General features: G+C 40.5%; 1 protein-coding gene across 2 annotated transcripts in view; it reads right to left on the bottom strand.

The window, feature by feature from the left end:
- DOCK4 (dedicator of cytokinesis 4) overlaps positions 1 to 25,161 on the bottom strand; it is a 409,224-nt gene that overhangs the window by 47,864 nt on the left and 336,199 nt on the right. For both annotated transcript variants that reach the window (XM_089673954.1, XM_089673955.1), the window contains 3 exons: positions 21,182 to 21,348; positions 19,599 to 19,685; positions 5,023 to 5,199 (listed from right to left, as the gene is read on the bottom strand). In XM_089673954.1, coding sequence (XP_089530080.1) covers positions 5,023 to 5,199; positions 19,599 to 19,685; positions 21,182 to 21,348 — 431 coding nt within the window. The remainder of the gene's footprint in view (positions 1 to 5,022; positions 5,200 to 19,598; positions 19,686 to 21,181; positions 21,349 to 25,161) is intronic.

The raw sequence follows: 25,161 nt of genomic DNA, 5'->3' as shown, positions 1-25,161 counted from the left end.
GCCTCCTCTGGATCATCCAGATGGTCATTGGCAAACTTCAGACGGGCCTGGACATGTGATGACTTGAGCAGGGGAACCTTCCGTGCAATGCATGATTTGAAACCATGACGGCGTAGTGTTCTACCGACAGTGACCTTTGAAACTGTGGTCCCAGCTCTCTTCATGTCATTGACCAGCTCCTCCCTTGTAGTTCTGGGCTGATTCCTCACTTTTCTTATCAGCGATACCCCACGAGGCAAGATCTTGCATGGAGCCCCAGTCCGAGGGAGACTGACAGTCGTCTTTAGCCTCTTCCATTTTCTAACAATTGCTCCAACAGTTGATCTACTTTCATCAAGCTGCTTGGCAATTGCCCTGTAGCCCTTTCCAGCCCTGTGGAGGTCCACAATTTTGTCTCTGGTGTCTTTTGACAGCTCTTCGGTCTTGCCCATGGTAGTAGTTGGCGTCTGACTGACTGTGGGGTGGACAGGTGTCTTCAAAGAGCTCAGACAGGTGCTACGAAGTTAGATTGAGTGGAGTAGAGCTGAACTTTTTAAAGGCACAGTAACAGGTCTTTGAGAGCCAGAATTCTTGCTGTTTCTTAGGTGTTCAAATACTTATGTTCAGCAGTGCAAGACAAATAAATTCTTTAAAAATCATACAATGTGATTTCCTGAATTTTTTTTTAAATTCCGTCTCTCAGAGTGGGAATGCACCCACAATGTGAATTTCAGACCCCTCCATGATTTCTAAGTGGGAGAACTTGCAAAATTGCAGGGTGTTCAAAAACTATATACATACATACACACACACACACACACACACACACACACACACACACACACACACACATATATATATATATACACACACATACACACACATACACACACGCTGGATGTAACATGCCTACACACCCCTGTTAAAATGTAAGGTTTCTGTGATGTACAATAAATGAAACAAAGATAAATCATTTCAGAACTTTTTCCAACTTTAATGTAACCTATAAACTGTACAACTCAGTTGACCAACAAACTGAAATATTTTAGGTGGAGGGAGGTAAAAAATAAAAAACTAAAATAATATAGTTGCATAAATGTGCACACCCTTAAACTAGTACTTTGTTGAAGCACCTTTGATTTGATTCCAGCACTCAGTCTTTTTGGGTATTCGTCTATCAGCATGGCACATCTTGACTTAGCAGTATTCTTCCTTGCAGAAACACTCCAAATCTGGCACAGCCCACTTCAAATCACCCCACAGATTTTCGATTGGATTCAGGTCTGGGCTCTGGCTGGGCCATTCCACAACTTTAATCTTCTTCTTGTGAAGCCATTCCTTTTTTGATTTGGATGTATGCTTTGGGTCGTTATCATGCTGAAAGATGAAGTTCCCCTTCATGTTCAGCTTTCTACCAGAAGCCTGAAGGTTTTGTGCCAATATTGACTGGTATTTGGAACTGTTCATAATTCCCTCTACCTTGACTAAGGCCCTAGTTCCAGCTGAAGATAAACAGCTCCAAAGCATGATGCTGCCACCAGCATGCTTCACTGTGGGTATGGTGTTCTTTTGGTGATGTGCAGTGTTGTTTTTGTGCCAACTACATCTTTTGGAATTATGGCCACAAAGTTCAACCTTGCTTTCATCAGACCATAACACATTTTCCCACATGCTTTTGGGAAACTTCAGATGTGTTTTTGCAAAATTTAGCCGGGCTTGAATGTTTTTCTTCATAAGAAAAAGCTTCCGTCTTGCTACTCTACCTCATAGCCCAGACATATGAAGAATACGGGAGACTGTTGTCCCATGTACCACACAGCCAGTACTTGGCAGATATTCCTGCAGCTCCTTTAATGTTGCTGTAGGCCTCTTGGCAGCCTCCCAAACCAGTTTTCTTCTTGTCTTTTCATCAATTTTAGAGAGACGTCCAGTTCTTGGTAATGTCATTGTTGAGCCATATTTTCCCCACTTGATGACTGTCGTCACCGTGTTCCATGGTATATCTAATGCCTTGGAAACTTTTTTGTACCCTTCTCCTGATGGATACCTTTTAACAATGAGATTCCTCTGATGCTTTGGAAGTTCTCTGCAGACCATGGCTTTTGCTGTAGGATGCCACTAAGAAAATGTCAGGAAAGACCTACTAGAACAGCTGAACTTTATTTGGGGTACAGCGACATCCCCAGTTTTATGAGGGTGTGCACACTTATGCAACCACATTATTTTAGTTTTTTATATTTACCCCCCCCTCCTAAAAGATTTCAGTTTGTTTTTCAATTCAGTTGTACAATTCATACATTAAATGGTGGAAAAAGTATATTCTTTAAGTATATTAAAAGCATTACCACACTTCAAAAATGTGTTCTTTACCCAGTCAATTCTGGACACGTATTGTTTTTATCTAAAGAAAAAAAAAATCCATTGCTGTAGTACAAATTTATGGCAGATGATAATATGAGAAGCATTAATTTTGTTTATTGTTTAATCGAATGTTTTAGAGATTCTTACACCAGAATTTTCAGTGGTAACCCATTCTAATGTGAGTAGTTAATTGTGTGCTTCATTGAAAAGTTGTATGCTTGTCTTCAAAAACTCTTTATATATTTTCACTCCTTCAGCACAAGGAATAAGTCAGCCCCTGACTAGTTACATTTGGGATATGAAAAGGCATTTGCCTCATAACTGATGAAAAGGGAAGAGATATGCCTCATGATTTTATTTCAGAAAAAGCTGTCTGTATGTTGAGTCAAGAAGAGATTTTCACTAGCAGTGCGCAAAGTATTTTTTAGGCAAGTACTGAAGTTGCTAACTCTTGTTTTAGCCAAGCTGTGGAATCTAGAAAATGCCAAGACCTGTCTGTCCGCTGTACCGGAGCTCTACGGGAGGAACTCAAGAAACAGAAGAGGAATTTCGGGAGCCGAGTAAAGTCTCACCAACAGCACTGCTACAGGATCTGTCCTCTGGGGAGGAAGAGATATGGTAAGCTGAGGCTATGTGTGCACAGCAGTCATCTGATCCTGTATAGATGACGACCCTTCCATCATTAGGAGTGTACGGGGAGTCCCTGTATACTGATATATGAACAGTGCACCATGCACTGTTCATGTATACTGATACATGAACAGTGCATGGTGCACATGTCTTCTATTAAAGTGTCACTCCACCTACCTCTGCTTCTGTTCTGGCATTTTTCACATTTTCTGCAGGATTTTTATATTTTATTTTAAGTCTAGGCTTACATATGTACAAGTGTGTTTACGTGTGCAGCCTATTCATTTAAAGGTGCTGATGTACCTGCGAGAAACACTCCCACCTACAGCTATTGGAGTCCACCAAGCTGGTCCTACAGGACAGGGATGAGAGGCAGAATTTCTTGTACATGATCAGCAAGACTTTTTACTGCCTCTTGTGAGTGACTTTTAACCACTTGTGAATACAATTAGTTATTTTAATACTGCACTTTTGTGGTACTTCCTTTTCTCCCCTTTTATCTTCAGACACAGAGCTGGCCAACTCAGGATGGCTGGCACTGGTGATGGACTATTTCTAGATTTTTTATGAACATTAGTTACAGTCTAGATGATTTTGTGCAGGGCTCTGTCACAAACCCTTCTGTGCGTCACAATTTCCCATATTTACCAAGGCTTGAGCGTGACGTCCTTGTGGCTGGTGCACTTCCAGCAGCCACCATCACATTTAGGAGAGGAGCGATAAGAATTCAGTGCTGGATCAGAGCAGAGGCATATGACCGCTCATTTGCATAGGATGTAAAACTACAGACTGAAGAGGAGGAGGTAAGTTACCAAGCACTGGCTGGAGGTGTCTACTTTGCACCCGGATTTATTTTCATCTGTGTCTGATTTATTTGGCTAGCAACTGGGTTGAATTGCACTGCTTCCTTATCTCTACCCAGGACAGTAAACGTCATAACCTTCAGCAGTAAAGGAGATGAAGCATGCACTGCATGAAATGTCTACCAGATCAGAGTGCTTTAGGGGACACAGCCTCTTCTCTCTGTCTTCCGCCTCTCCCCTCCTATCAGGGTTGCTAACCATCCCTAAATTTATGGACAGTTTGTAAATTTCAGGTGATTTCCAAACTGTCCATAATTGTCCGTTATGGACAGAATTTGTTTTTTATCAGGACAAGTAGATTGTCATGAGGGACAAGTAGATTGGGACCCCGATTTAGTTCCATGGACATGTAGTTTTTAATAAAAAAAAATGTCCACACCCCTGACAGATATAAAAATGAACATAGTATTTATTTTCTTACTAGCTTCCAGAGTCCATCTTATAGCCTTTGACTGTGTTAGGGAGTCACAGGGCCCATTGCCACTTTGCTGATATTACAGGAAGTGAGAGGGGTGGTGTTAGTTCTCACTCTCAAATCCTGGGGTTTCCTTTAGCACTTACTTATAGAACTACTATAAAGTACATGAAACATTAGCCTCCTGTACCTTCTGTGCAATTGGATTCATATTTGGAATCAGTAATTGAAGTGAGACATGCAAATACTTTTTTTTTTTTTTTAGTAAGGTTCTACGTTTCTTACTACTTACATGGAGGGCTTTTCAGCTGCTTTTAGCCCATGTCACCATAACCTGCATAGCTGTACCATGTCAAACAGTCTAACTCTTTACACCAGCTTACATTTGCTATTGTTACCTGTGCAAGGAATGTAGATAACTAGGCGCAGCAACCCAAAAATACAGGCTAGAAAGCTAAACTTTGACCCCAAACTATTTCTCTCACCTCAAAAAATATTATTTATTCTCTTAAACCTTTTTAAAAGAAGGTATTAATTTAAATTGAGTTTGTTGTATGAAATTAATTACACCTTTCTGTGGACTTTACATGTTGGCTCTGTATACAGTAGATAACAGTTTGAGTGTTAATTATTTAGTAGAACTTAATGCAACAAATAAGCATATATAATATAGCAAATAAGCAATATGAAAAACTGTTGCCTTTACCTAAATTTGCAAATTAAAAACATTAACAATTTGCATTTACCGGTACATTCCTGCATAACTCAACTTACCTCTTGATACCTAGAAACTCCTCCATTAACTGCAGCATCAATAACTCCATTCAGACACATTGTCAGCGGGTTAATGTTCTGCATCTGTCGCGTCTGACACTGACTAATCAAAGTTCGCAGCTGCTGATTCTTGTTTTCCAGGACTTCAATGGCATTTTCCAAGGGACTCATTTCCACCTAAAATTTTATGTGATACATTATTCAAACTCTGATCTGATAAAATAATTCATAGAAAAGTCCATAAAAATGAGAAAGAAAAACCAGGTAAAAATATTAAGGATTACCTGGAAACAGGATTGCATGCTGGATGATTGCTAACCTGGTTATCTAAATGACTTTTCTAAGTCCTATAATTTCACAGGTGTGTTATTGTCCAGGTAATGCTATGATTTAAAGCGGTAATAAACCCAAAAGCAAACATTTATTATATTGCAGCTTACCAAAACTTAGATGTAAGGCTGCTGTGGTTTTATGTTATTTATTTTTAAGCTTTTTTTTCCTTTACTTTTACCTGTGATCCTGCCAGTAGGTCTGTTGTTTTTAAACAGAACAAGCTGTCTTGCCGATGTAACACTTACAGGGTTGAGACTAGGGATGATGGCCTTGCTGTTCAAGTCTAACATAAATTCTGCTATAACATCGGGTGTTAGTGTGTTCTGTAAACATGAACATTTAGGGCACTGGGTGGGCTTTTCGCCCACCGCACCCCACAATGTACTGCGCTCTGATTGGCCAAAGCAATGCACCTAACCACAGGTCAGGTGCAATGCTTTGGCCAATCACAGCACAATTGGGCAGAGCTAGTGGTGACATCACATCTGACAGGCAAATGTCAGATGTGACATCACATCTGACAGGCAAATGTCAGATGCAACAAGTGCTCGGCAGGTGCAGACAGGTCTGCAGGTTATGGGTTCTTTTTTATTTCGGTGAGTTGGTGCTGATGGTGATGGACACTGTGACATCGATGGAACCCTTTTTTTTTTTTTTAATAAAGAACTTCTCAAAGACTGTCTATTGTCATTTTTTACTCTACACTTTTTTTTGTTAATGAGTAGCAGTACTATGTACACCATACTCATTCACAAAGGGGGGCCAGGATCTGGAGGCCCCTTTGTAAAGGGAGCTTCCAGATTGCAAGAAGGCACCCCCCACAGACCCCACAACCACAGGCCAGGGATAGGGGAAGAGGCCCTTGTCCCCAATGAGCATAGGTGCTTTGGGAGGGGGGAGGCCCCAAAGCACCCTCCTCCCCATGTTAAGGGCATGTGGCCTGGAACGGTTCAGGAAGGAAGGAAAAGGGGGGGTGCTCATTAAACCCCCCTCTTTTTCCTGGCCTGCCAGTCCTGTGCTCGGATCAGGGTCTGGTAGGAATTTAGGGTGGACCCCATTTTAGGGGGGGGGGTTCCCCTTAAAAGTTTTACCAGGCCTAAAGAGCCTTAAAAAATTATAATTTACTGTCAAAAATGTAATTTTTTCAAATAATTTCAGTCCTGCTGCAGCAGGTTCTATACATTGTGCATATGTGCAACTTTAAGGGGACCTCCCAGTCATGATATTTAAAGGAACTTGGGGACAATACACTAAGGGGTATCTTACCACATCCGAGTATGCGGTAAGATACTGCACAAAGTTATTTTATTAAGTCATGTGGTATTTTAGTAGTGAAAACATGCGGTAATGTTTCAGCTGTCGGCAGGGTTCCCCACTGACAACTGAATGTAAAAAGAATTGTTGGCAATTAAAAATTTATCAAAAAAAAACAAAAAACGGTCTGGTATGGATTTTGAAGGGAACCCCTATGCCAAAATTGTTTTTTAAATGGCATGGGGTCAATCCCTGAAAACCTATACCATACCCTTTTTTTGAACATGCAGCCCAGCAGGTCAGGAAAGGAGGGCACTAGTAAGCGTCCATCCCCCCTGAACCGTACCAGGGCGCATGCCCTCAACATGAGGAGGTGCTTTGGGGCAGGAGGGCTTCCCCCCCCCCTCAAAGCATGTTGATGGGGACAAGGGCCTCTTTCCCACAACCCTGGCCTGTGGTTGTGGGGGTCTGCAGGCGGGCAGCTTATCAGAATCTGGAGGCCCCCCTTAACAAGGGGGCCCCCAGATCCTGCCACCCCCCCATGTGAATGAGTATGGGGTACACAATACCCCACAAAAATTCACAAAAAAAAAAAGTGTAGTGTAAAAAATGACAGTAGACAGTCTTTGACAAGTCCTTTATTAAAACAACAAAAATTAAAAAAATGTCCCCCAAAGTAGATTCAACATCAATAACTATGCCCACCGCCAACCCAAAAAGAGAAAAAGAAAAAAGTGACCCCGCCCCCGACCCAGCATGCCCTGGCGGCATCACCGTGTGGCCCCAGCCTTTAGATATTTAAGAACTCTCAGGCTGGTGGAGCTGTCAGACAGCAGGAGCCAGCTTCGAAAGCTGAGCCTTTTTTTTTTTCGGTCGGCGGTGGCGGCGGGCATCATGATTGATGTTGGATTTACTTTAGGGGATTTTTTTTTATTTTTGTTGGGTATCATTGATATAAGAAAATTGACTATTCCAGCGATCAGATGATCAGGAAGGCTACAAAATCTGTCCCAGTGACCATTATTATCACCTGAGAGAGTTATTCAGTTGAAGTTCACAGTGCAGTACTTAAGATCTTTTACATATGCTAGTAAGGGTCAGTAACGCACCCCGAACAGGGGCGGACTGACCATTCGAGCACTTGGGCACTGCCCGAGGGCAAGGGGTCAGTAGGGGGCCCCATGAAATGCCCCTGGTATCTTTTATAGGCTTTTTTTTTTTTAGTGTGGGCAAGGACATAGGGGCCCCATGATCGCCTATTGCCCGGGGGCCCCATGAGTTGTCAGTCCGCCCCTGACCCCAAATATGTGAATTCAGCCTTACACCATATTCTGGTGACCTGACTTTTCTCTGCTCATGTTGTGAAAAATTGTCTTGTCACCTCCCTGCCTGTGACTGACTATTAAAGAAGCGGCAACTAATTAGATCATCCCTAAGCACTCGTCTCCTTTCAGCATATTCCTTGAAGCAAATGTGCATGCAGCACAGCAAAATGGCTCCAAGTGCTGCCACATCTTCTCCCAGCCAGGGTACTGCTAAACAGTAGATTGCAAGAGGCTGAACTCAAATCAAAATCAGGTATGTACACTAGTTTCACAAAAAAAAAAAAATAATGAAAACATTACTGCATTCATTGGCTTTTATTTTTTTTGAGTTGCCTGTAATTTAGCTTTAATACTACAAACTTTTTTATTTTTTATTTTTGGACGTGAATGTCCGTTAGTGCAAAGAAATATTACCCTTATATTCTAATTTAAGCATCACTCACAAGAGAAATGATCAAGGCATATGTTTAAGTGCCGATTTATTTTATCAAGTTAGAACATTAACATTATAGTATCTTGCAGATTGTACATACATAAAGAAACATTTGTTTGCTTCAGCAAGATTGTCACTACAAAGCAGCTGTTGTTTTTCATATATATGTTTTGCTTCAATAGAATGTCGCTTTTAGGAAACGCAAAATACCCCTGCAGCTGGCACTGGAAGGTTTACCAACAGCCATTACATACATAACATTCATAGATAGAGAAACAAAAGCAAGTCTTACAGTGTACTTTCACAAGCTTGACCTGCAAGTTAAGGCCACAGACACTAGGGTTTTGTTTTCTAAGCTGGGAAAGCATGTTGGAGATGCAAAACATAAAAAACCTTTGAACAGTAGCTATGATGCAACAAATTCGAAAAAATATATAAACCGATCAACCATACCCTTATTACCACTGTCAGGTTAGGTGAATAACACTGATTATCTTGTTTAAATTGCATTTGAAAGAAAATATCTTGTAACAGTAAGTGATGCAGAGTTTAGAGGTCAGCAGTAAGTAATGCAGAGTTTAGAGGTCAGCAGTAAGTGATGCAGCGTTTAGAGGTCAGCAGTGACGCAGAGTTTAGGGGTCAAGAATAAGTGGTGCAGAGTTCAGGGGTCAGGAATAAGTGACGCAGAGTTCAAATGGTCAGCAATAAGTGATGCAGAGTTCAGGGGTCAGGAATAAGTGACGCAGAGTTCAAATGGTCAGTAATAAGTGACGTAGAGTTTAGAGGTCAGCAGTAAGTGACGCAGAGTTCAGGGGTCAGGAATAAGTGATGCAGAGTGCAAATGGTCAGCAGTAAGTGATATAGAGTTCAGAAGTTAGTATTAAGTGACACAAAGTTCATGGGTCAGTACTAAGTGACACAGGGTTCATGGGTCAATATCAAATTACGCAGAGTTCAGAGGTTAGTAATGAGTCAGGGCTCAGCTGTAAGCGATGCAGAATTCAGGGGACTGGAGTAAGTGATGAAGAGTTCAGAAGACAGCAATGACTCAAAGGTATGTAGTGATACAGAATTCAGGGCTCAATAATGATGCAAATTTCAGGGGTCAGTGGCATCTAATGTTGGGCCCTGGCCCCTCCAAAGATCCCCTGTTCAACACTGTCACATTTTATACTATGTAAGTCAACTCAGACTCTGTGTAACAACAATGTTCAGTGCAATGTGTCTGCATGCACCACAACCCATAGGGCCCACCTTATAGCCTTTCAGACAGGTCCACTGCTTTAAGCAAATACCCCTGGTACAGGTGCTAGTGGAGAGGGCATATATATATATATATATATATATATAATCCTTTAGTGGGTAAAATTGTACATATCATCACAACTACTTTGTGTATCCAGGTGGCTTATACCTTATGTTTCAGGACAAATTATGCTTTCTTTTGATGGTAAATGGCAATGGATATCTCTTGATTTTTTTTTCTATTATTATCCAAAAACAAAACTGGCCCAAAATAGTAAAAAAAATATATATATTTATTTTTAGCTGTATATTTCTTAGCATTACCATAAATTACCACCAAGAAACAACCCAAAATAAATTCTCCTGCTCCTGCTGATTGCAGCAATACCCCATAAGTCTATGCGATTTGCTGTCTGTATCCGTATTAGGGCCCAGAAACAATGGTGCACATTTTGCCTTTTTATCCTACCTAAAACACAGTGATACCAATTGAAAAAATGCTTTAAAAAATATACTAACCTGACCTTTGACGCTTACCTTCACCTTAACTCTAACCCCAGCACTGACCTAGATCAAACCTTGATCTAGCTTTTGTTTTCTTTATTTTTCATTTTTTTATTGTATTTACAATGCAGCTTTCTCTTCATTCAGAACAGAAAGAAAACTGATCACTGTGATAACCAATCAGAGGCTATCAAAGGGATCAGGTGACCCAATTGTTTGTACAAGACCCAGGGCTCGCAGCTCCCAGCACAAAGACAGGTACAGTCAGGTCCATAAATATTGGGACATCGACACAATTCTAACATTTTTGGCTCTATACACCACCACAATGGATTTGAAATGAAACAAACAAGATGTGCTTTAACTGAATACTGTCAGCTTTAATTTGAGGGTATTTACATCCAAATCAGGTGAACGGTGTAGGAATTACAACAGTTTGCATATGTGCCTCCCACTTGTTAAGGGACCAAAAGTAATGGGACAATTGGCTTCTCAGCTGTTCCATGGCCAGGTGTGTGTTATTCCCTCATTATCCCAATTACAATGAGCAGATAAAAGGTCCAGAGTTAATTTCAAGTGTGCTATTTGCATTTGGAATCTGTTGCTGTCAACTCTCAAGATGAGATCCAAAGAGCTGTCACTATCAGTGAAGCAAGCCATCATTAGGCTGAAAAAAACAAAACAAACCCATCAGAGAGATAGCAAACACATTAGGCGTGGCCAAAACAACTGTTTGGAACATTCTTAAAAAGAAGAAACGCACCGGTGAGCTCAGCAACACCAAAAGACCCGGAAGACCACGGAAAACAACTGTGGTGGATTACCGAAGAATTCTTTCCTTGGTGAAGTAAACACCCTTCACAACAGTTGGCCAGATCAAGAACACTCTCCAGGAGGTCGGTGTATGTGTGTCAAAGTCAACAATCAAGAGAAGACTTCACCAGAGTGAATACAGAGGGTTCACCACAAGATGTAAACCATTGGTGAGCCTCAAAAACAGGAAGGCCAGATTAGAGTTTGCCAAACGACATGTAAAAAAGCCTTCACAGTTCTGGAACAACATCCTATGGACAGATGAGACCAAGATCAACTTGTACCAGAGTGATGGGAAGAGAAGAGTATGGAGAAGGAAAGGAACTGCTCATGATCCTAAGCATACCACCTCATCAGTGAAGCATGGTGGTGGTAGTGTCATGGCGTGGGCATGTATGGCTGCCAATGGAACTGGTTCTCTTGTATTTATTGATGATGTGACTGCTGACAAAAGCAGCAGGATGAATTCTGAAGTGTTTCGGGCAATATTATCTGCTCATATTCAGCCAAATGCTTCAGAACTCATTGGACGCCGCTTCACAGTGCAGATGGACAATGACCCAAAGCATACTGCAAAAGCAATCAAAGAGTTTTTTAAGGGAAGAAGTGGAATGTTATGCAATGGCCAAGTCAATCACCTGACCTGAATCCGATTGAGCATGCATTTCACTTGCTGAAGACAAAACTGAAGGGAAAATGCCCCAAGAACAAGCAGGAACTGAAGACAGTTGCAGTAGAGGCCTGGCAGAGCATCACCAGGGATGAAACCCAGCGTCTGGTGATGTCTATGCGTTCCAGACTTCAGGCTGTAATTGACTGCAAAGGATTTGCAACCAAGTATTAAAAAGTGAAAGTTTGATTTATGATTATTATTCTGTCCCATTACTTTTGGTCCCTTAACAAGTGGGAGGCACATATGCAAACTGTTGTAATTCCTACACCGTTCACCTGATTTGGATGTAAATACCCTCAAATTAAAGCTGACAGTCTGCAGTTAAAGCGCATCTTGTTAATTTTATTTCAAATCTATTGTGGTGGTGTATAGAGCCAAAAATGTTAGAATTGTGTCGATGTCCCAATATTTATGGACCTGACTGTACGTAGATATGCGGCCTCATAGATAAAGACCGTCAGAAGAAAGAGGTTAAGTAGGCAACAAAATAAAGCTTATAATGCAAGTTTCTATTGAAAAGGGATCTTTGATTATATATATTACTGTAGTAATTTAATACAATGATTAAATTAGTATACTTGTAATGGTCACACTATGCCCAGGTTTTGTTGCTTGTTTTGAATATTCATCTGCAAGATGTCTCTGAAATCGGTTATATAGGAAGTTATGCACTTCAGTACTAGCCTATAATAGCCCTTCATTACAGGGCCCAATTTTCGATTTTCATCACTGATAAGGTTGACTGAAAAATACTCATGCAACACTGTACCCAAAATTATTTTTGTATTATCTTTTGAGCTTTTTTGTTGGTATTTAAACCTATAAAATGACCTCTTTTCTGGAAAGTAGATATTGCAAGATGGGTTTTTGAAATGAAGAAAAATGCAGGGGGTTAAGGCGGTTAAAACAGGAAGCTTGGCAATGCTGCACTAGATAATAAAATGTACAGTTCATACACAAAGAGGAGGTGGTGAAGGGGTTAATGTACAGGTCACATACAATGGGAGAATGATGATGAAGTGGCTAATGATCAAATGTGCAGGATAAGGAAGGTGAATGAATGCATGAATTAATAATTCATTCATTAGTTGCTGCTTAGATCCCTTTTTCCATTGTAAGAGGAAGGGGAGAGCTCACAGATGTAAACACACTGCACTGTTTTCATCATGTAATCACTGTGATTGGTCATTATAACAATTATGTGGTACAGAACTGCTCAGATCAGCTTTGCACCCGAAGTGGGGGGGGGGGTTAATAAAACTGAAGTATCTGTACATAGTAACCAATCGGTTTCCATCTTCAGCTATGCTGTTGTTCAGTTAAAGTGTTACTAAACCCAGGACCCTGCATTCGCTATATCTGGTCTCCCACAGTACACAGAAAATGGAAATGCAATTATTTTAGTAAATATAAACTGCTAAATACCTTTTCTCATCAGCAGGTAGAGCAGTCTTGTGACTTCAGCAGAGCACTGGTTAAAGCTTGTAGGAGGAGTTTTCTTTCTGTTCTAGGAGGATGTGAAACCCTTGACCTTCTGTATGGGCAGTGCTGATTGGCCCTGTGCTGATCACATGCACTCTCCCAAGAAAAAACAAAACCTCTCTAACAATACACACCAAACTGAGCATATGCCTGTGACTAGGGATTCAGTCTGTATCAGGTGGTCATTTCAAGAAGAGGAGGGGTAGAGAAGAAAGGATCAAACAGCCTTTTTGCACAATGCAGACGATTAACCCCTTATGTTCCACAATGAGTATAACAAGCACGCTTTACTGCATATACAGATTGATTTGACTATTGTGGGTTTAGTAACACTTTGGGTCCTCATGCACACTAGACGGTTTTACAGCTGCTGTTTTTGGCTTTTAATGTTTTTTTCTACAGCCAGTAAACTCCCCAGCATGTTATCCCATGTGTCCATGTACACACAGAATGTAATCAACGTTTTTTGGCTGGAAATAACCCCAGAAGTAGTGGGTTTCTAGAGTAGTTTTTTAGCTGTAAAAATGCACTAACGCTGAAAAACACGGCAAAATGCGGTAAACACATGGTAAATCATGGCAAACCAGTGTTTCTGGACTTTTTTTGAGCAAAAAAAATATTTCTTTTAAAAAAAAAAAACTCTAAAAAACGCAAACGACAAAAACGCGGCAAAGCCCCGATAAATGCTAATACAAAAACGCTAAAAAAACACAGAAAAACTCATGTTTTTAATGTGACTTTACACAGCTAATGTTACCAGAATTATTAAAACGCCCAGTGTGCATGAAGCCTGAGTTTCCTTATTCCAGGTGCTCTAGTCATAGCAAATTTCCCTCACTGTGTGTGAACTAAGGACAACTCAACTGACAGCCATTAATGGGAGCACTTGCCACCCAAGAGTATTTCTGGAGTGATGATTCTAAATAGGGCTCCAGAAATAAATGTCCATCACATTTTTTTTTTAACAATATGGCAATAGTAAGGCGGTTAAAAGGAATATCATAAAAAAAATTAACATAACATATACTGTATAACAACATAAGTCATTTTGTAATGTAATGTTTTTTAAAATTACCCTTCCATTTCAATCTGCTATTGCTGCAATTTTCTGAAACTGTCAAATGTTACTCCCTAAGGTTTGACTGTTTTTAAAAGGATGTAAATACTTCAGTGTTTCTCATTGGAACACTGAGATTTACTCAGGTTTTATAATAAAGGCAACATCTCACAATCAAGATTCAGCCTGGAAAAGAACATGGTAAAACAAGCAATAGAACAGAAAAGGGTAAAAATCTGCAACAAAGTTTGCTAAAACCCTTACAATGTATATACAGTGGGGATCGAAAGTTTGGGCACCCCATCTAAAAATTTGTATTAATGTGCATAAAGAAGCCAAGGAAAGATGGAAAAATCTCCAAAAGGCATCACATTACAGATTAGACATTCTTATAATATGTTAACAAAAGTTAGATTTTATTTCCATCATTTACACTTTCAAAATAACAGAAAACAAAAAAATGGCGTCTGCAAAAGTTTGGGCCCCTGCAGAGTTAATATCTTGTACTGCCCCCTTTGGCAAGTATCACAGCTTGTAAACGCTTTTTGCAGCCAGCCAAGAGTCTTTCAATTCTTGTTTGAGGTATCTTTGCCCATTCTTCCTTACAAAAGTCTTCCAGTTCTCTGAGATTTCTGGGCTGTCTGTCACGCACTGCTCTTTTAAGGTCTATCCATAGATTTTCAATTATGTTGAGGTCAGGAGATTGTGAAGGCCATGGCAAAACCTTCAGTTTACGCCTCTTGATGTAATCCCCCGTGGATTTCGAGGTGTGTTTAGGATCATTATCCATTTGTAGAAGCCATCCTCTCTTTAACTTCAGCTTTTTCACAGATGGCATCAAGTTACCATCCAAAATTTGCTGAAATTTTATTGAATCCATTTTTCCTTCTACTCGTGAGATGTTCCCTGTGCCACTGGCTGCAACACAACCCCAAAGCATGATTGATCCAACCCCATGCTTAACAGTTGGACAGAGGTTCTTTTCATTAAATTCTGTGCCCCTTCTTCTCCAAACGTACCTTTGCTCATTCCGGCCAAAAAGTTCAATTTTAACCTCATCGGTCCACAGAACTTGTTTCCAAAATGCATCAGGCTTGTCTATATGTTCATTTGCAAAGTTCAAACGATGATTTTTGTGGTGAGGACGTAGAAGAGGTTTTCTTCTGATGACTCTTCCATGAAGACCATATTTGTACAAGTATCTCTTTATAGTGGAATAGTGTACCACAACTCCAGTGTCTGCCAGATCTTTCTGGAGGGATCGTGCAGTCAAACGTGGGTTATGAATTGTTTTTCTCACAATCCTGCGAGCTGTTCTGTCTGATATTTTTCTTGGTCTTCCAGATGTTGCTTTAACTTCCACTGTTCCTGATGACTGCCATTTCTTAATTACATTCCGAACAGAGGATATTGACATCTGAAAACGCTTTGCTATCTTCTTATAGCCTTCTCCAGCTTTGTGAGCGTCAACTATTTTCAGTTTCAGTTTTCTAGACAACTGCTTAGAAGAACCCATGGTGCTGATTGTTGGGGCAAGGTCAGATGAGTCTGGGCATTTAAAACCTTTGAGATTGACATCACCTGGTCTTCCCAGACGATGATTGAGAACAATCCATGACACTGGCAGGTCTCAGCTTGGCAAAGGGGGCAGTGCATGCTATAAATTCTGCAGGGTGCCCAAACTTTTGCAGACGCCATTTTTTTGTTTTCTGTTATTTTGAAAGTGTAAATGATGGAAATAAAATCTAACTTTTGTTGACATATTATAAGAATGTCTAATCTGTAATTTGATGCCTTTTGGAGATTTTTCCATCTTTCCTTGGCTTCTTTATGCACATTAATACAAATTTTTAGCTGGGGTGCCCAAACTTTCGATCCCCACTGTAGATCATCCTGAGGAAATTATGTTTTAAAGCAGTATGTATAGTCTCAAACATGTTTAAGAATTATTGTAGGACTAATCATATTGTGACAAATCTTAATGCAACCTGGCACACCAATATAAAACCCCTTATGCAGACATTTTATACATTTAGCAATCATCCCCAGACCCAGTCTTCAGAAGGCTGTACTAAACAAACTGGCTCAGTACAGATATTTGCAGTTGTCAGACATTGTGTTGCACCAAATGTAATCTGAGCTGTACTTAAGCGACTTCCCCAGAACTGGAACAATGGCCCTGGATGCTCACTCATCACCCACTGACCATTTTAACCTAAATATGGATGGTAAATTCTCCACATACAGAGGGTGTGTAATGTTAGAAAATATATACTCATCTTTATAATTAACAAATTAAACGTTGATGTAAAGACTTCTAATAGAATACAGAGAATATGCTCACAAAATAATCTTAGGCGACTAGTTATTTCTCTAGTTAACTCAGAACTAATTAAGCCACCTAGTTCCAGTTTACCATAAGAACAGTTTGTTAAAGTAGAACATTTTATGTTAGTACTTGGACATCTAGTAGATCATCAATTAATGTAATATGGTTTTACCCACTTGTTCAGTATCAATTTTAAGTGTAATTTAGAATTCACTCCAGGAATGGCCAGTTCTGAAGAGTTAATGTCATTGCCTAGTCACAAAATAGTTACAAGAGCACCTTAATCCAAGCATCTACATCAGGCATCACTAAATGACACAACGTGGTCCAGATGCAGACTGAATCACTGTTCCATCCCGACCTGTGGTCACGACATTTAGGAGCAGCTTATTTCCCCCAGCCTCTGCCTCTGTTAATATAACGGCAGAGTGTGGAGCGGAATACGGGATATTTCTGGACCAAATGCAGGAGGGCACAGCACTGAATGGAGCGTGGGAGGCAAAACATTGAACAGAGTGCGAGAGGCACATCACTAAAAACGGAGTGCTTGAGCAGGAGCTGCTGGGGTTAACTTGTTCAGTTAACCCGTAGGTGATTGGTTGCTAGGATGGAGGGTAGTCCTAGCAGCCAATCACCTGCTGATTACTACAGAAAGTTAAACCTAGCAGCTCCTGCACTTTGTTTAATGCTGTGCTGTGCCTCTCACACACACTCAGTCCAGAAATGTTCTTCCTCCCACTCTCTGCTCTAAGGTAGGAGAGAGTAGGGGGCAGAGGACACTCCGGGTGTGGTGTGTGTGTATGTGTGTGTGTGTGTGTGGGGGGGGGGGGGGGAGGGGGTATGATGTGAGCAGCACTACTATGGGAGGGGTTGTGATGTGAAACAGGGGCAGTACTTTGGGGTGAGGGAATGAAGGGGCAGTGCTATGGGGATGGGTGTTTGTTGTGAAGAGGGCAGAGCTCACTACTGTTGGGGGGCGGTATGCACTGTGAGAGGGGGACAGTGCCGTGGTGAGACAATAGATGTACAGGGGGGCAGTGTTGTGGGACAGGGTATGTGAAGGGGGCGCAGTTCTGCGGGTGGGGGGGGGGTGAAAGGGGCAATGTACAGTACTGTGTGGCGGGGGGGGGAGTTGTGAAGAAGCAAAGGACAGTACTGCTGTGGGGCAGGGGGAATATGAAGGGGAGCAGAGGACAGTACTGTGGGGGGATGGAAAGAGGCAGAGGACATTACTGTGGGGAAGGGCAGATTGTGAAGGGGGCAGAAGACAGTACTTGGGGCGGGGGTGATGATTTGAAGGTGGGTTGAGGACTGCTGTGAATAAAGGGGTTGTGTGATATGAAGAGGGTGCAGTACACTATTGTAAAGGGGGAGGGACTGAAGACACTGATGTAGGGGATTGTGCTATAGAAGAAGAGGGATGAAAAAAAAATGTGGTTCAGACCTCTGCCAGAAGAAAATTTTACTGGTTTGACCTCCGTGAATTTTAATTCAATACCCCCAGTTTACTAGGCTCCTTTTCAGATACCCCAGCCTAGAATTACCCGTAGAGCTAAAAAAGAAAAAAAAAAACACCGGGAACAGAATTATGCTGGAAGTCCCTGAAAGGAGGATATTGAATATATAAAGATTAAATACAACTTGGATTTCTAGAGCAAAGCTGCAAGAGCCTATGACTAGCAACCTCCAACAATTGCAGGATCTTCTGAAATATTTTAGTGGGCACCCCCACACCAATGTTATATTTTATGTAATGTCAATTAAACCACAAGCACTTAGACAATTTATAGAATTAACATGTTTATTTAATAACAGCGTACCTAACTGTAGAGATATCTGTAATTTTTATATTACACAAAGTAATGCTCTAAGAAACAAAGTGACACTATAGGTGGAATACCCCCTTATACCCCCAAATAGAGAGGTTCTATTACCTTAACGTGCCTTTATTTATTTAGGTATAAGAATATTCTTTAAGAATACAATTGTATTTCGGTATTTAGAAGGTTATACCAATTCCAAATGTTTTTAGCTATTTGTAATTATTTAGATCATTGACACCCAAATACATACACCATTGTAAATAGGCGCATAGTATAGCAATAGGTAGCCAGTACTAGTAAGTATTATATAGTTTTTTAATGCTTGCGCACCCACAGTTTTCAATTAGGCACATTGATTAAATTTGGGTGTAACAAGCACATCGCAGTAAGTTGAGGGTGTAAAAAGGATCCTTGGTATGAGAAATCTACACACACATCTCTGTGTGTCTACACTCAAACTGGGCTCCAAAAACAAGGCTGCCGCCATGCGGACTACAACAAAATGGCACCTGTCGTTCTCTATATAAATCAATGGGCGTCATGCCGTCCAATTAATTCCCCCTGATGACGCCACGTGACCTGGTGGCATAACACGTAGGTGAAGGGTTTTTATGTCACGACACTTAAAGCAATATACAGCAAGTATTCAGCAACATTGAAAAACTATACTGTGGATAAAAATTTCAACATTTGAATGCGTTCTTAACTTGTTAAACATGTGAGTGCACCACTTTTTTTAATAAATTAATTTTAAAGAGGATAAGGCACTATATTATTTATTACATTTCATGGCTATCACACCTATGGAGAGAAATCCCTAAGGAAGCAAGGAGACCCCCTAGTGGGAAGAGGGATATTTCCATCCATCCATTTGGCTCCAGGAAAATCCATAAGGAAGGAAGGGGACCCCCTGCTGGGAAGAAGGAACACTCCATTCATCCATCCATCCCAAGGAAAAGGGATAATCTTACCCATATACCACTAAGTCCAATTAAAGGGACACAAGCTTTTTATGACCTCACTTAACGGTTTGGTCATATACACCAGATGAGAGCACAACCGGTGAAGGTGTATAATACTTTTTATGATTGGCGGACTGCATGGTTATATTGTTTTGTATCACAGAAGTATCAAAGTCACGGACTTAATAAGGACATGTTTGCAGCAATAATATAATTGCAGTGATTTACATTTTTTGATGCTGGACTTTTATTTATTTTACTTTTACTTTTTATTAATTCACAATTTTATTATTGCAATTGGTAGTGGAGTGCGACACTATTTTTGACTGACACTTGTACTCACCACTTCACGTTTTTCAACTTCGAACCATCGTGATATACCAGGCAAACTCTGCACCAACGTCAAAGCTGTTCGTTCTACCCATAGACTCTAAAAGACAAAACATATTTATAATATGTTTTAAGACCAAGAAAAATAGTTTAAAGGGGCGCCAATGTCAATATGCTGAAATATAATGCTCAACCGAAAAATGAATTCTAACAACAGACTACAAATGTTGCCAGTTTGTTTATGATGGGTTTGGTAGTCCCAGTGATACAAATATATACTACTGTCTGAGCTGAGTTTGTTCTGTGTTATCACATGCCCACGCACCTAGCAATGTGATACACTGGCACCCACTAAAACATATGTTAGTACAGTACCATGTGTTTTAAAAAAATGCCAGCACCTTTTTTTGTGTGTTTCATAAGCATAGATCAGCCCATTAAACAACAATGCGTGCAGGAATGTGCAAAAAAGTAAGCGCACTCGGACACACCTCCTGGTGTGAACAAGCCCTCAGACTGGTGTGCCCCAAGATTGTGCATAATTCCACAGGGTTCCTTGAATGATAAAAGGTTGAAAAACACTGCCTTACACTTTGCATTTCCCAAATTACTTCCATATACCACAAGCCACCAAAACTGGTATTGGTCTCTATTTAGCCCACTCACCACTTCCCTTTTGGCCACCAAATGCAATGGGCGACCTCACTAGCTATTAGGGAAATGTGAGAGTAAGATGATGCGGTCCTGATAGCAACCATGCCAGCTCTGGCATAGTTTTGCATATTAAAGCAGTGATCTGTAAATGCCTGCAAGCACCTGGATGTGTATCTTTTACTACCTGGAGCTGAATAAAGCAATCCCACAGGTTTGCATTAAATTCCTTTTCCTGTCACAGGAATACTTCATAACACAATGGTGTATTTAGAAAAAAAAATCTAAATGATCTCTACAAATGTGATAATGAACTAGCATTCATAGAAAATTAAAATGTGCATAAATGGACAATTATTATGTTTAAATAGTGCAATAAAGATAGTTGAAATATATTACACATCCAATATAAAACAACATACTTATCAAAAGATTAAAATACAGCATTTTATGTTTTGAACTGAAGAACCGGTGTTCTGCAATAATCGATGGCTCTTTCTTTTCCTGTAAAACTCTCCAAATGAAAGGATGTGTATGTTTGAAAATAAAACCTACATTGTCTCATTTGGAGCTGTGTCTTATACTAAATTGTATGCACAGCTCTGTGCAGTGATCCTGTCAAATAGGAACCTATCTTTAGCTCTGAAAAATCTCCAGAGGACAAGAGTCTTTTCAAGGAATTCACATCCCCATTTTCATCCGGATGATAAACATCTACATGTAATTGAAAGCTCTCGCGCTCTCGGTGCTGGGAATATTCAAATGCAAAGTAGTCATTTCTGCTAACACACTATTCGGTTGTGTTAAATAGCAGAAATAGGAAATGTGTAAGGAGGGAAATGTGACCTCCTGTGCACTCTGCACACTGTTCAAAAAACACACTGCCTTTATGGCACCGATTCCATTGCCCACTTCTAATACATCATAGGAAATTTTCAGCCATACCTTGAATTCATTCTCCTTGTCCTTTGTACCCTTGTGAAAAGGTCTATCATAGCGAAACCTCCAGATATGATTCACTTTGTAAAAGCTTTTGATGTTGTCAGGAATACCTTCTCTTTGTAGAACCTCCTGGCTTTCAGGGATTGGTGTGACAGCATAAATCTGTAGATCTAGGCACCAGGATTAAGGTCAACACAGGAAATGCAATCGCTCCAGAAAGATTCCAAAACACATCTGCTGGAATCACGGACAAAGGTATGCTCAAAGGAATTATTAAGTGACCATGTAATAAGCTTTTCTATGCTTCCCATAAATATACAATGGAATGAAAATATTCAATCCTGATTAATTATATTTTGTCAATTTATACAACATGCTCATCGAGCACAGAAAAGTGTTAAAGCGGAGTTCCGTTCACCCTGTCAAAAACTGTAGCTGCTGACTTTTAAAAAAAAACAGCCACTTACCAGTCCCTCGGTCCAGCGGTGTGTCCCCCGCAGCCCGTTTCACCGGCCATCCTGTATTCCTGGAAGCCAGCATCTTCAGTGTGGGCACCCGGCTGTGACTGCTTGCGGCTTCACTGCCGGGTACCCACTGCGCATGCGTGAGGAGCGCTGCATGAATGGTCCTGTAGTCTTCTGGGACCTGTCACTTGTCCCAAAAGACTACAGGGAGGGAGGGAGGACACCTTCTGTTTCCAATCGTCTAGGCGATTAGACCGGAAGTGGGAGCTGGTACCTGTCAAATTCGGGTACCCGCTCCCCCCAAAGGTGCTAATCCTTAATGGGGAGCAGTCCTTAAAGCGGAACTTCCCCTTTTGGGTGGAGCTCCGCTTTAAGTCCACAGGTTTAAGTTGACCCTATCAGTAAATTTACTAAGTCTGCATGCATACAACCCTAGCATATCACAAAATGCATTAACAGTATATTTGAGCACTATATAATTGACAGTCTAGGATAAGAATGTATCTGTCTGTTTCAGGCAGGAGGAAGCATTTTTTAATTTACCCTTTTCCCAGTGATCACTCACACAGCCTCTATGTTGTATTGTTTAGACAAGTTTCAGAATGAGAGACAGAAGCACATGGCTCATCTGTGCAAGATGTGTACATAGAGCCAAGAATGTAGACGCTACTGCACAAGCTTCATGATTTACATGCCTGTGTCATACAGAACAAGGATTAAAGGCTATGATGCAGATGCTGACTCTGGATGACATCTGAATAAAGATGGTACTGGCCTTCAGAGTAAAAATAAACATGAAGGCATTGCCAGGTGGAGTACCTTGACCTATTTTAGAGGTATTAAATACCTGCATGTATTTCATTTAAACATTACTATGCATGCATGCATATAACATAAAACATATGTGATGCTACCTTTACTTTAGGCAGCCATGGCTTTGCAAGGCTGAAGTTGCTAACCCTATACACCTGGAAGCAAACACTGGAGGACATAAATGTCCTAGCATAACGGCTCCAGAAGCCAACAAAAAAAATAATGTGGTGGAGGGCAATAGAGATGTTAAAATAGAATTAAGCAAAGCAAAATTCTTTTTTTTTTTTCTTTAGTTTTGGATACAGTGAAGGAGGATTAGAACATTGGGCAGATTTGTATTGCTGTCTGTGACTCTGTTAGAGAGATTCACCCTATTTGCCCTTTTTACCATTCTCATTAAAAGTGAAAGTAAAAGAAAATCTAAAATTTTGGGTTGTCCCCAGAAATATAATAGAGGGGAAATTTTCCAATGGGTGACCTGGGGAGCCCAAAAGGGATTCCCTTCATTTGCAAAGATTTCCTCTCATTTCCTGTTTTGCTATGGGACAGGAAGTGAAGGCAAAGCTCCCAATGGGAAAAAAAAAATCTGACAGGGGTTAGAACATTCCTATGCAGGCCATAGATGGGGAGAAAAACGGCAGATTTTTCTTTTAAAAAACGAAAATTCGGTCGTTCAAGCGGCCGACGTTGCCATCAATGGTAAAAAAAATCGGCCGATTTTCATCCCTTCTACAGCCAGCAAATAGTGTCCCTGAAGAGAGCTCTGCTATTTCTGACAGTTCCTTGACATTTACAGCGGTTGAAACATTGTATCTATTTATTTCCATTTAGGATACAGATGTTTTTATTCGGAAACAAATAGATACAATGTTTCAACCGCTGTAAATGTCAAGGAACTGTCAGAGAACTGTCAGAAATAGCGGAGCTCTCTGCAGAGACACTTTTTGCTGGACTGGAATTATTCTTATTTTCATCCTACTTCTTCTTCATCCTCATCCTCATCCTCCTCTTCATCCTCATCCTCATCCTCCTCTTCATCCTCATCCTCATCCTCCTCTTCATCCTCATCCTCATCCTCCTCTTCATCCTCATCCTCTCTTCTTCTTCTTCATCCTCATCCTCATCCTCTCTTCTTCTTCTTCATCCTCATCCTCATCCTCTCTTCTTCTTCTTCATCCTCATCCTCTCTTCTTCTTCTTCATCCTCATCCTCTCTTCTTCTTCTTCATCCTCATCCTCATCCTCTCTTCTTCTTCATCCTCTTCCTCTTCTTCATCCTCTTCCTCTTCTTCATCCTCTTCCTCTTCTTCATCCTCTTCCTCTTCTTCATCCTCTTCCTCTTCCTCATCCTCTTCATCCTCTTCCTCATCCTCTTCATCCTCTTCCTCTTCTTCATCCTCTTCTTCATCCTCTTCATCCTCTTCATCCTCTTCCTCTTCTTCATCCTCTTCTTCATCCTCATCCTCTTCTTCATCCTCATCCTCTTCTTCATCCTCATCCTCTTCTTCTTCTTCTTCTTCATCCTCTTCTTCTTCTTCTTCTTCATCCTCTTCTTCTTCTTCATCTTCTTCTTCTTCTTCATCCTCATCCTCTTCTTCATCCTCTTCTTCATCCTCATCCTCTTCTTCATCCTCATCCTCTTCTTCATCCTCATCCTCTTCTTCATCCTCATCCTCTTCTTCATCCTCATCATCCTCATCCTCTTCTTCTTCTTCTTCATCCTCTTCTTCTTCTTCTTCATCCTCTTCTTCTTCTTCTTCATCCTCTTCTTCTTCTTCTTCATCCTCTTCTTCTTCTTCTTCATCCTCATCCTCTTCTTCTTCATCCTCATCCTCTTCTTCATCCTCTTCTTCATCCTCTTCTTCATCCTCTTCTTCATCCTCTTCCTCTTCTTTTTGTCTTCCTCTTGCAGGTCACTGCTCATGCGCAGTTTTTTTATCGGTAAAAAATCGGCCAATTCGCCCACTAATTGCCGCGAAAATCGGCCGATCGGCAAAATCGGCCGATTTTTTTCCAACTTTACCGAAAAAAAAACCGGCCAAAATACCGAAAATCGGCCGACCAAATCGCCCACTAACGATCCGAAAATCGGCCGATTTTATTTTCGGCCGAAAAATCGGCCGATTTTCGACCCATCTATGGCCTGCATAACTCTATCTAAAGTTTTACAAAAAAAGTTTGCCTATAGTTCTAGCTCAAATATTACATAAATGATAGAAGTCACATCAGAACTGATAAATACGATAATGGTAAATACGTGGAAATGGCTACACATGTTGTTTATGCATTGTATATGTATTAACCACTTGCCCTCTAGAGGATTTACCCCCCTTCCTTACCAGGCCTCTTTTTGCTACTCGGCGCTGCACTAATTCAACTGATAATTGCACGGTCATACAATGCTGCACCAAATGAAATTTACATCCTTTTTTTCACACAAATAGAGTTTTCTTTCAGTGGTATTTGATCACCTGTGCGCTTTTTATTTTTTGCGCTATAAACAAAAAAGACCGAAAATTTTTAAGAAAAACTTTATTTTTTACTATCGGCTATAAAAAATATATAGTAAACTCAAAGTTAGTTATAAATTTAGACCAAAATGTATTCTTCTACATGTTTTTGGTAATAAAATCCCAATAAGTGTATATTGATTGCTTTTTGTGAAAGTTATAGCGTCTACAAACTATTGTATAGATACTGCAATTTA

The sequence above is a fragment of the Staurois parvus genome, unplaced genomic scaffold (genome assembly GCF_062004578.1).
Source record: "Staurois parvus isolate SC_StPar_1 unplaced genomic scaffold, SC_StPar_1.0 ptg000147l, whole genome shotgun sequence".
Taxonomy (NCBI): Eukaryota; Metazoa; Chordata; class Amphibia; order Anura; family Ranidae; genus Staurois; species Staurois parvus.
This window is presented reverse-complemented; position numbering and strand designations above follow the sequence as displayed.